Raw genomic sequence first — 12,650 nt, 5'->3', positions numbered from 1 at the left:
AAAGAAACTAAACGCATAGACTCTGTATCCAGACAGAGTTCAAATGCCAGTACCACCACCTACTAACTGGGGTGTTTCCCAATACCAATGACCAATTCTGTGATTCTCCAAGACACCAAAGTTCGACAATTCAAATCAGTTCAGACACTATCTGCAGTTAGTGCAGACCCCACAGATTAAAAGCTCAGTCCCACAGGACTGCCTTCGCCCCATTTCCGAGGCCAGTCGCAAGTCTTGGGCCACCTATGCTTCTGACTAACTGGCTATAAATTGGGAATTCCTATGACCCTCTGTTCTCAGTTTCAATAATTGGCTAGAACAGCTCACAGAACTCAGGAACACTCTTTATATTTGCTGATTTGTTATAAAGGATTTAACTCAGGAACAGCCAAACAGAGTGGCCAGGTAGAGCTAAGTATGGGGAAGGCAGAGGGTCCATGCCTTCTCTGGGTGTGCCACCCTCCCCACCTGTGTTCCCCAACTGGAGCTTTCCGAACATCAAACATTGCTATTCAAAGGTTTACACACAGCTCAATCTGTAGCCTCTCCCCTTTCTAACTTCTTATTGTTTATAATAAGCAGGTAGGGCCTGCCAAGGACAAGACAATTATGTCTTTTTTACAATTGTGACTGGAATGTGGGCACTCAATTGTGGACTGCATTAAATGAAGTATAATGTGCCGATTATAGGAAGTGATGGTCCCACTGTATTGGTCTCTGCAGACCTCTTCTGGACTGATTTTATCTAGTTCTGAACATCCTGTTTTAATATAAATCTGGAAAAATGTCCAGTGACCACTAGAGGGCAAGCTGATGATGAAGGGTCTGCAGTGCATAGACCAATGAGAGATGTTTACCTGGAGAATGGCAAGAGACAGGATAGTAGTCTCCAAATATTAGATACAGTTTGTAAAGATCCAGAAAGCAGCACTATCACCAATGGTAGCTATTTCAGGAAGGTTGGTTGTTTTTAAACTCTTAATGGAAGCCCAGCACACATATAGAAAACTGCACAAATCTTAAATGTACAGCTTGAAGAATTTGCTCAAGGTGAACACACTGAGTAACCACCACCCAAAAATCAAGAAACAGAACAGTAATAATACCCAGAAGTCCCTCTCCAGGCACTCTCCCCAAAAGGGTAATCACCTGATTTATAATACCAAAACTTAGTTTTACCTGCTTCTGAGTTTTTCATAAGTGGAACATCATAGCACATATCTGACTTATTTTGTTCATCATTATGTCTGTGAGGCTAATCAATGCTGTTGCATGCAGCAAAGTTCATTCATTTTCATTGTGTATAGTTTTCCATTCTACTCTGGATGGGCATTTGGGCTACTTCTAATTTGAGCTATTATGAATAGTGCTGCTATGAACAATCTTTTTTTTTTATGTTTTTTTGGGGGGAGAGAGAGCAGGGGAGGGGCAGAGAGAGAAAGAGAGAAAATCTCAAGAAAGCTCTGTGCTGTCAGTGCAGAGCCCGATGCAGGGCTTGATACCATTAACCACAAGACCGTAACTTGAGCCAAGATCAAGAGTCAGACACTCAACCGACTGAGCCACCCAGGCGCCCCTAAAATTTATATATATTTTTTAATGTTTATTTTTGAGAAAGAGAGAGAGTGTGAGTGGGAGAAGGGGCAGAGAGAGAGGGAGACACAGAATCCAAAGTAGGCTCCAGGCTCTGAGCTGTCAGCACAAGAGCCCAATGCAGGGCTCTATTCCATGAACCATGAGATCATGACCTGAGCCGAAGTCGTACACTTAACCGACTGAGCCACCCAAGCGCCCCCTTAAAATTTATATTCTTAACATCAGTGTATGAGAGTTCCGTTGCTTGATATTCTCTCCAATACTTGTTTGCTTGTCTTTCTCATTTTACCCATTTCGCTGAGTGTGTAGACTCATGGTGGTTTTAATTTTACTTCCATGGTGAGTAATAACGTTGAGCACCTCCCTGTTTATTACCCATTTTCTTATTCTCTTTGTGAAGTGTCAGTACAAGTCTTTTGTCCATTTTTTTCTACTGAGTTATCTTTTTCTTATTGTAGCAGCTGTTTATATATTCTGGAAATGAGTCCTTTGTTGGATATGTGTTTTGCAAACACCTCCTTGAGGAGATAGATTTCAGTCTGATATAAAGAACTTCCCTATTTTTTTAATTAAAAAATTTTTTTAATGTTTATTTTTTGAGAGAGAGAGAGAGAGACAGAGGGTGAGCGGGGGAGGGGCAGAGAGAGAGAGGGAGACACAGAATCCGAAGCAGGCTCCAGGCTCCAAGCCTGGACTGTCACTCCGAGCCGAGCTGTCAGCCCAGAGTCCAATGCGGGGCTCCAACTCACAAGCTGTGAGATCATGACCCAAACCGAAGTCAGACGCTTAACTGACTGAGCCACCCAGACGCCCCTGAACCTCCCTATTAATGGAAGAGTGCAAAAAGAGCAAGGTGGACACAAATGAGAGACCGAGGAGAGAACCCTCGCATGGGGGGATGAATCTGATACTAATACCCACATGTCTGTAACACTCTATAGTTAATCAAATTACATACACATTCTAGACTTCATTTAAACCTTTATACAACCTGGCTAGATAGCGCTGATGTATGCTCATTTTTTTAATTCCTGTTTTATTTTTAAGACTGGCTTCCTAGGGGTGGCCCTGGGTCACTATAGCTTACTACTCAGTGAGTGATTAAACTTGTAAGGTTTGCACCTTTTGCTGATAGATCTACGTAAAGGTTAGGGAACTCATTTAAAGTTTAGGCCATTTGCAAATCTGCCCCAACTTTTACCTTCTGTATGTTCAAGACCTTACATTTGGCCAAGGATCCATAGACTACTAGGACCTACTCAGGTCTTTCATGAGCAAGCATATAGCTTTATGCCTATCCAGCCTTCCAGACTACCAAGAATATGTGGAAGCCCATTCAAACATCAAAGTCCATTATGGCTGTCATGTTCCCCAAATCTTCCTCTAAATTTCTGGCTGGTCTGTCTGTTGCTTGTCCCAATCAGTATCACAACCTCAGGTTAGCTGTGATGTTGGCCTTCCCTGACTGCCACTATAATCACTATTCTTTTGGGGCTCCTGGGTGGCTCAGTCCGTTGGGCACCCAAGTCCCGATTTCAGCTCAGGTCATGATCCCAGGGTCATGGGATTGAGCCCCACAATCAGGATCTACACTGACAGCATGGGGCCTACTTAAGATTCTCTCTCTCTCTCTCTCTCTCTCTCTCTCTCTGTCTGCCTCTCTCCTCCACTCACACTCTAAAAATTTTTTTTTTTAAAATCACTATTATTTTGACAATGCCCCAAGCATGGATTTTTTTTTTCCAAATTCTGCTCCTAATCAAGTCAGCGTCATCTGGCAGTGAGGCTGCAGGTCCTCATACCATGCCCTGCCTTGGTAGAACCATTGCCCCACGTAGCTGAGGGAGATATGGCAGCAGCTCCAGGCTAAAATGCCATAGATTCTCACCATTCTTACCAAGGTTTGGTAGATTTTCTTGAATAAATGCCTCAATCTGTTGCATGCCTTTGGTCAATTTCCAGGCCTGAAATGGCTCTTTTTGACAATGGTGTCCATTTTATCATTGCATTTTGGGAGAGGATTTCCAGAGCCCCTTACTCGACCATTCCAAAAATTCCTTCCCTTCTCTTTTAAAGAGACTCTCTAGAAGATCCTATAACACTTTGTCACACAGGGTAGCCATGGTTCAGGGTGGAAGGAGACTATACAAGGGCGGAAATACAGGGGAGAGGATCATTAGGGGCCATCTTGGAGGCTGGCTACCATATGCTATCACCACCTCTTACCTGGGTTATTATGATCCCTCCTTAACTGAGTCTGTTCTTGTCTGTTTTGCCTAAAGTCTGTTCTCAACACAGCAGCCAGCAACCCTCTTACATCCTATGTTACTCTTCTGCTCAAAACCCTATGACAGCTTTTCACAGCCAAGTAAAAGCCAGTCTTTACTATGGTTCCAAGGCCTTACATCATCTGGCCCCTTCTTTCTGATTAATCTTCAACCACTTACCACTCTCTCCTCACTCACTCCACTCTATGTCTCAAATGCACTAAGCAGATTTCTGCCCCGGGGCCCTTGCATTGGCTCTTTCCTCTGCCTGGGATGTTTTCCCTCAGATAACCATATGGGTGGCTCATTCAAGTATCAGCTGCTCAAACTGATCTTTGAGCACTCTTGCCATTTCCTGCTTTATAACACTTAACACATCGCCTGGTTTCTTCCACCAGGAAGTAAGCTCCACAAAAGCAAGGGGTTTGTTCTGATCTTGCTAAAGTCCCAGAACCAGAATAGTGCCTGGCACATGGACGGTACATATTTGTGTAATATCTAAATAAGTGGGCTTATGAAAGTGGTTCCTAGGCCCAGCTCTGCCCTGTTGATATGGTGAGTTATGTATATGAGACAAAAGAGAAAGGAGGCAAGAGGAAATGGGGGAAAGAAAGTGTAGCTATTAATAAATGAATATGAAACAGAGGCATGGGGATAAGTCAGGAAAGTAACTGTGTGATAGGAAACAGCTCATTCAGACTTGAAAGTCTATAAAGCCTAAAAAAAAGGCATGAAGTTTAATTTGAAGGAATAACATTATGTGGAATTATGCAAACTCAGAAATAAAGGAAAGTTTATCTGTGAGTTGAAAGGAACTCATACTGTAGTTAAAAACATTAAAAGACTGAGAAAAAATATATTAACATCTGTGAGACTATGGTGGGAGCTTATCAGGGCATGCCCTCCTCATGGGATGAATGTTTTGGGGCAGCACGGGATGGACTGATAGGATCTCCCGGATCTTGTCCTGGCAAATCTTGTTTGCTGCCATCCCTGCTTCAAACTCTCTGCGTTCCTCTTCCTTCTCTGCTTCCCGGGCCTGCTGCTGGTAGGACATTTGCATCTGAAGTTGCTTCCTGTAATCCTGGGCCAAACTGGAACGTCTAAGATATTAGAAATGTTAAAGTACAGAATTACAAATGGTAAGCATTTGGATTCACTTAAGGCATTACAATTAAAATGGAATTTTTGAAGTCAGATTAAAATAATTTGACTGTGAAAATCAGGGTGAGAGGGGAAGAAATAGATGGAAAATTCAATAATGTGTTTATTACACAATAATAATTAAGCTAGACATAGAACAAATATTGATTTGGTTCACTCAGAATATTTCCTGCTATCTGGAGCGAGTCCTTGGCCTCTCTCCATCTCTTCTTCCACTCTTCCCCAAGGAAGAAGTGACTTTTCTTTTTTAATGTTTATTTATTTATTTTGAGAGAGAGAGACAGAGACAGAGAGAAGAGAAGAGAGAATCCCAAGTAGGCTCCACGCCGTCAGCACGGAACCCAACACCGGTACTCCATCACATGAACTGTGAGATCATGACTGGAGCCAAAATCAAGAGTTGGACGCTTAGTTGATTGAACCACCGGGGTGCCCCAAGAAGTGACTTTGCTAATGGTAACACCGGAACAGGCTAGTCTGCCTGTTTTCTCCCCTGCTTTCTGCTGGAGAGACCTGCGCTGGTCTGGTACTGCTGGTGACTGGGTGGGTAAAGGTGACTCATTCTGTTCAGTATTAACTAGACAATTTCTTCCACATACGAGCCACATTTTAAACATATAAACCACATATTAAATTTTATAGTGTGATTTTTTTTTACTATGGTAAAAACCACATAATGTAAAATTGACCATTTAACAATTTTTAAGTGTAATAGTTCAGCAGTGTTAAGTACATTCACATTGTTGTGAATCAGATCTCCGGGATGTTTTCATCTTGCAAATCTGAAACTCTATACCCATTAAACAACAATAGGTCCTTCTCTCCCCCTCCCACCAGCCTCTGGCAACCACCATTCTATTTGCCATGCAGAATTCGAATAGTCTAGATATCTTGTATAAGCAAAATCATAGTATTTGTCTTTTTGTGACTGGCTTATCTCACTTAGCATAGTGTCCTCAAGGTTCTCATCCATGCAGTGACATCTGACAGGATTTTCTTCCTTCTGAAGGCTGAATAATATTCCATTGTACATATATATCACATCTGGTTCATCCATTCATCTGTTAGTGGACATTAGGGTTATTTCCACTTCCTGGCTATTGTGAACAGTGCTGCTATAAACACAGCTGTGCAAGTAGCTCTTCAAGGTCCTGCTTTCAGTTATTTTGGATATATACCCACAAGTGGGATTGCTCGATCACAAGGTAGTTCTATTGTTAATTTTTTGAGGAAAACTTCCTACTTTTCTCCATAGTGCTCATGCCATTTTATAATCTATAAGCCACATTTTTTATCAGCTTTTATCAGAAATGAAGCTTTTATCATAAAATAAAGATGCATAAGCCTCTGTGGCAGATTCCATTTTCTAAAGATGGTTACAGTGATATCTCCCCTCCATATGCTCTTCTGCAATGTGAACATCTATTCCCCTTATCAAGAGGTGGGGCTTATGTCTCCATCCCCTTGAATCTGCATAGGCCCAGTGACAATTTTTATGACCAGTAGAATATGACAAAAGTGATGCTATGTCAGTCCTAGGCATAGCCCTTACCTGGCCTGGCAGCTTCTCCTCCTGCCTACTGGAATGCTCACTATTGGAACTCTCCCTGTCGGAACCAACCACCATACTGGGAGAAGCCCAAGCACATGGAGAGGCCACATGAAGGTGTTCTGGGTGATAATAATGATGAGCTCCCCAACTCAACATACACTGCCAGGTATATGAGAAGATACTGGAGGAGTCCAGGGCAGTTGAGCCTTCAGATGAATGCAGCCCCGTCCAACAACTGACTTGAACCACATGAGGGACCCTAAGCAAGAACCACCTAGCTGAGCCTTGTCAACCAATCATGAGAGATAATCATAACTCACTTTAAGCCACAAATTTTGGGGTTATTTTATTATGCACCAATAGGTAGCTGTGACACCTTCCATACACACTTGTTTTTCTTCTCTCTCAGTTGATTCAGAAGTTGGGCAGGGAAGAAAGTTTCTATTTGTCAAGTCCCCTCACATCTCCAACAATAAACTTTTTAAAATTAATGAGAAGACCTCCAGAACAGAGGCAGTAGCAGGAAGTCAGTAGGGTAGTCCAGATATTAAAGTGAGTACCCCCAAACTAACAATAGGTTCAGGTACATAAACCACAGTCTTTCTAGAGTGAAAAGAGCTTATTTCTACGCATCAAGTGAGTGTGTAAGTCAGCAGACAGGCCCAAGGGACAGGAAGGGTGACCAGCAATTAGAAGAGCCAAATCTTCTTCCTCCACCACACTGGTCACCTGAGTTGGGTATCTTGGTCATCAGTGAAAGGTTATGCTATGGTCCAAGAAATGCTGCAAGGAGGCATCTATCTGTCTGTTTCCTCCACCACAGCCTGATTGTGGTGATCAGAGGGCCACTTAGCAAAGGAAGGCACTGGTATTTCCCAAAGTGCCTAGAACACTTCAGTTTTCCCATCCAGTGAAGCTGCAAAAATTCTCCTGAGGACATTTTGCATGGACTGCTATCCCCATAAGCCATTTATGCTAATCCAACTAATGAAGACACACTGTGTTTCAGGGTTTGTTTCATGGGGGAGAATAGTCTTCTTGTTATTTCATTAGGATTTAATATTGGGACCTATTTTTAAAAAATTGTTTCTAATGTATTTTATTTTATTTTATTTTATTTTTTTAATTTTTTTTTTCAACATTTTTTATTTATTTTTGGGACAGAGAGAGACAGAGCATGAATGGGGGAGGGGCAGAGAGAGAGGGAGACACAGAACTGGAAACAGGCTCCAGGCTCCGAGCCATCAGCCCAGAGCCTGACACGGGGCTCGAACTCACGGACCGCGAGATCGTGACCTGGCTGAAGTCGGACGCTTAACCGACTACGCCACCCAGGCGCCCCATGTATTTTATTTTTTAAGATGTTTGTCCAGTTTAATATCTAATGTCTATAATCACGATATACACAATAGCAATAAAATTTACTTTTACCAAGATGGCTGGTGCTTATTTCTATATGAAATTCTGTAAATCGACTTGAGCTTTTAAGACAAATTTAATACTGATGTTAAAAAATGTCAATAATGCATGAATAACGGCACATTGTCCTCTTTCCGTGTTAAAAATCTGCCTTTTTTTAGGTAGTAAACAATAATAAAGAAAACAAAATCATACCTTGCAAAATTCTCCTTCTCTTCACGATTAAGCTCTTTAAGACCTTCATTTATACGTTCCTGTTCCATAACACGCTCTTCCTGTTCTTTTGCCTTTCGTTGCACTGAGAAAGACAAAAGTAATTTTTGCTAAACGACCTTCTTCAGACAAGACTTGCTGCCATCCCTCTGGGCATCAATGCCATCCTGTCTTTAGAGAGGCAGAGCTTACACTCACTGACTGCATCTTAGGTCAATAAGTAGTCATCTTATCAAGTAGTCAGTCATCTTCATCAAGGGAACAAGAGGGTTTAGGTTTGAATGTGCTGTGATCTACACATATTTTTCTTAACCATTTTTCATTGCAAATCTATGATCAGCCTTTTCAAACCAGGTTACCACTGTCAGAACACTTCTCACCCTTTTCTTCTTGAGGACAAACAGTTCTATTGTCATTTATGTTAATGAGAGTTTATTTATGACAAAATAAATATTGGAAAAAGCCTTAGTATATAATATATAAGGCTTTTGTAAATTAAATTTTAAAAACATAAGCATCCAGTAAGGGGGGAAAACGACAAAGAAAACAGAGTTCACAGAAGAATAAATACAATTGGGAAATATACATCTGAAACATATGCATCTTTGGTCCCCAAATCCATTTACAGGAACTTATCTTAAATAATCATACATGAGCCAAAAAGAACTATGTACAGAGATAGTAACCTGCAATGCTAAAATAGTAGTAAAAAGATTCAAGACAATCTGAAGGTCCATTAGTTGTGTTTAGGTAAAATAAATTATGGTCCATTTTTATAATGGATTTCTAGGCAACATTACAAATTCTATAATTGAAGAAATATGACCTGGAAAAATGCTTATAGGTGGAAAAGGCTGGCTCTAAAACAATATATTCAACATGATCCTAACTTGTGAAGGGAAATGATATACATAGTAATAATACTGGAAGGAAATACATGAAGTCGTGAATAGTAGCTATCACTGGGTGGTAGAATTATGGTTGATTTTGTTTATTTGTTTAAAAATGGCCCCAAATACTTAAATTTTCCATGTTGCCTCAATAGCTTTTAAAACATTTATCATGGGTAAACATGGAAATCGTTTTAGCTTATAAGCTTTCTTCTAATTTTCTTACAACTCCACCCAACATGGGCCTAGTAATTTTCAATGGCTGTTATAATTCATGGAGTAGAGAATCAATTAGTGGAACCAAGATGAGCTTTCTCCTGCAAAGACAACTAGTGTGGAGTCTAGTGGTACCCAAATGGTAAATGTGTCCATCTACTGCCTTTCCGGTTCATTGGGCTGGACATGGAATGATGGAAATCTGGAGGTGGCTGTTTACCCTCTCAACAGACATTTCCTTTTGTGACCAAGCACTGTTTGGAGCTGAGGGCATACAAAGGCGTGCTAAGACAGAGATTGAGCAAGCCACAGGGAGAGCCCCAGAAAGAGGATTTATTATGAATAAGGGGACATATTTGAGGAATGAGACATTTGAGCTGGTCTTGAAGGATCTCCAGGATTTCTCAAGATCAGAAACATCATAGACAGGGAAGACTACCCAAGTAAAGGTATTCAGGTATGAAGGTACAGAGACACCTGCAGAAAGAAAAGAAGGACAGATAAAAGGGAGGAGGGGTATGTATGCGTGCTGTGCCCTACCTCCTCATTCTCCTTTATAATCACTAAGGCACACAGACCATTCAATAGACATACTGTTCCTTTAACCTTGAAACATCTCCCACATGACTACTTAGAATCTGCTAGGATATAAAACTCTTCGTATGTTTATACTCCATGTACTAAATTAGATAAGTTCTCCAAGGCAGGGGTCTTGCCTTAATCCTCATACCATTTTACGTATAATACCTACTTAATAAATTTTTTGGTTGCTGTTTAAGTTGAATTAAGGCCCCACTATATTATTATTATAGTTCATTTCCTTACATTTTTCTTGAACTTGAAGTTTTCTTGTACACATGACCTCATTCACAAGTTGTCTCCTTGCCTCCTTTTCAAGTCTCAGCTCCTTGTCCTTCTCAGCCAACTTCTTTTCCTTCTCTGCCTCTAATATTCTGTCCAATTCTTTCTCCTGAGCTCTTTCCTCCTCACGCCTCTGTGCCACATATCGACGATATATTTCCTGTTCTCTTGCCATCTCTTCCTACACAACAGAAAGATTACCTCATGTTGTCAAACATGTAGATGTGATATGGTATGGAAAATTAAGTTTTAAAACAATATTTTAAAGCTACAATCCCAACCTTTTAGAACTACATACTGACACATTTACAGATGAAATATTATGTCTAGGGTTCATTTCGAAATATCCAGGGATGGTGGTAGGGAATGGGTGGGGCACAGATGAAATACAGAATGGCCAGTAGTTGGTGGTTATTGAAGTTAAGTAAAGGACACAGGAGGGTTTTATTGTACTATTCTTTATACCTGTGCTTTATAATACATTTTTAAACAAGTTACTTCAAACACATTCCCAAAGTATTTTTCAAAGCAGTTCCCAGATAATTTTCGATTATACAGCTTTTCATTTATGTAGATTATGAAATTGTAACCTGATAAACAAAGTAAGTCATTACTACTATGATGGCACAGTCTCTGACTAGAAGCCGAGTCACTTGATGCTTTGAGACAGACATTCTCAGCCTTAGATATACTGTGGAATCAGCTGGGAGCTTAAAAAAGTACGAAGGACTGAATCTCACCCTGAGAGATTCTTGTCTAATGAACAAAGTTCCCCAAGTGATTTTAATGTGCAGCTAAGGCTTCAAACTGGGCTTTATTATGCTGGCATTTTAGTTGGCTTCTCTGTTGTTCATTGTATTATATTTGTGCTGTTCTATCTAGTCTCTGGTCTGATCTCTTTTGAGAATATCATAGATCTGGGGAGGGGCTAGCAAGGTCTGAACTGTACCCTCAGAATGGTTTGCATTCACAGTCTCATATGTGGGAATAAATTTAACAAAAGAAGTGCAAAACGTATACTCTGAAAACTAAGAAATTGAAATAATAAGTGGAAAGACATCCTACATTCATGGATCAGAAGGCAATATTATTAAAATGGCAATAGTCTACATTTGGTCTACAGATTCAAAATAATCCCTATCAAAATCCCAAATAGCTTCTATGCAGAAATCAACAAGTTGCTTCTAAATTCATATGAAAATGCAAGAGAGCCAGAAAAGCCAAAACAATTTGAAAAGGAACAAAGGTGGAGGATTCACATTTCCTGATCTCAAACTTACCACAAAAGCTACAGTGATCAAGACAAATAGATATGTGACACTGGCCTAAGGATGGACATGTAGATTAATCAAATAGAACTGAGAGTTCAGAGATAAACCCTCACATTCACTGTCAATTGATTTTGACAAGTGTACCAAGACAGTTTGATAGGGGAAGAATAGTCTCTTCAACAAATGGTGCTAGAACAATTGGATATCTACATGCAAAGGAATGACATTGGACCCCTACCTCACACCATATACAAAATTTAACTCAAAATGGATCAAAGGCCTAAATGTGAGAGCTAAACCTATAAAACTCTAAGAAGAAAACATAGGACCACTATCTTCTTGACCTTGGTTTAGGAACAGATTTTTAGATAGGGCACCAAAAGCACATGCAACAAAACAAAATATAGATGAATGGGACTTGGGACTTCAAGGGATACCATCCCTTGAAAGTGAAACTACAACCCACAGAATAAAAAATATATATATATTTTATATATTTATATATATATATTTTTTATTCTGTGGGTTGTATATATATATATATGTATACACATATATGTGTGTGTGTATGTATATATATATATATATATATAGATATAGATAGATAGATATACACAATTTATGTGTAAGGGACTTGTATCTAGAACATATAAAGAACTATAACAACTCAATAATAAAGACAAATAACCCAATTAAAAATTGGGGAAATGACTGGAATTGTTTTCTTGAAATTTCAAATGGATTCAAATAGATTTCTCTAGAAAGATATACAAATGGTCAATAGGCACAGAAAAAGAGGCTGAACATCATTAGTCATTAGAGAAATGCACCTCAAAGCCACAAAACAGATCACTTTAGACACACTAGGATGGTTAAAATAAAAAAAGACAAACAATAACAAATGTTAACAAGCATGTGGAGAAATCAAAACCTTCTCACACTGCTAGTGAGAACAAAAAATGGTAAAGCCACTTTGGAAAACAATTTGGCAAGTACTCAGAAACTTAAACATAAAGTTACCCTAGGACTCATTAATTCCACTCCTGGGTATATACCTAAGAGGGGGGAGAAAAGATAAAAAAAACCTATGTCCAAACAAAAATTTACACAAGATTACAGTAGCATTATTCATAATAGCCCAAAACTGCAAACAAATCAAATGTCCATAGACTGACAAATGGATAAAGGAAATGTGGTATAT

At 39.8% G+C, this 12,650-nt stretch overlaps 1 protein-coding gene across 1 annotated transcript in view; it reads right to left on the bottom strand.

The window, feature by feature from the left end:
• Window positions 1-4,581: 4,581 nt before the first annotated feature.
• The window catches only part of CFAP53 (cilia and flagella associated protein 53), a 36,841-nt gene continuing 28,772 nt past the window's right edge, over window positions 4,582-12,650 (bottom strand). The window contains exons 6-8 of the mRNA XM_049620077.1: window positions 10,143-10,359; window positions 8,194-8,296; window positions 4,582-4,966 (exon numbers count right to left, since the gene is read on the bottom strand). Of these exons, the coding sequence (XP_049476034.1) occupies window positions 4,738-4,966; window positions 8,194-8,296; window positions 10,143-10,359 (549 nt within the window). The 3' untranslated portion in view covers window positions 4,582-4,737. The remainder of the gene's footprint in view (window positions 4,967-8,193; window positions 8,297-10,142; window positions 10,360-12,650) is intronic.

This window comes from Panthera uncia, assembly GCF_023721935.1.
Source record: "Panthera uncia isolate 11264 chromosome D3 unlocalized genomic scaffold, Puncia_PCG_1.0 HiC_scaffold_8, whole genome shotgun sequence".
In the NCBI taxonomy this organism is placed as follows: Eukaryota; Metazoa; Chordata; class Mammalia; order Carnivora; family Felidae; genus Panthera; species Panthera uncia.
This window is presented reverse-complemented; position numbering and strand designations above follow the sequence as displayed.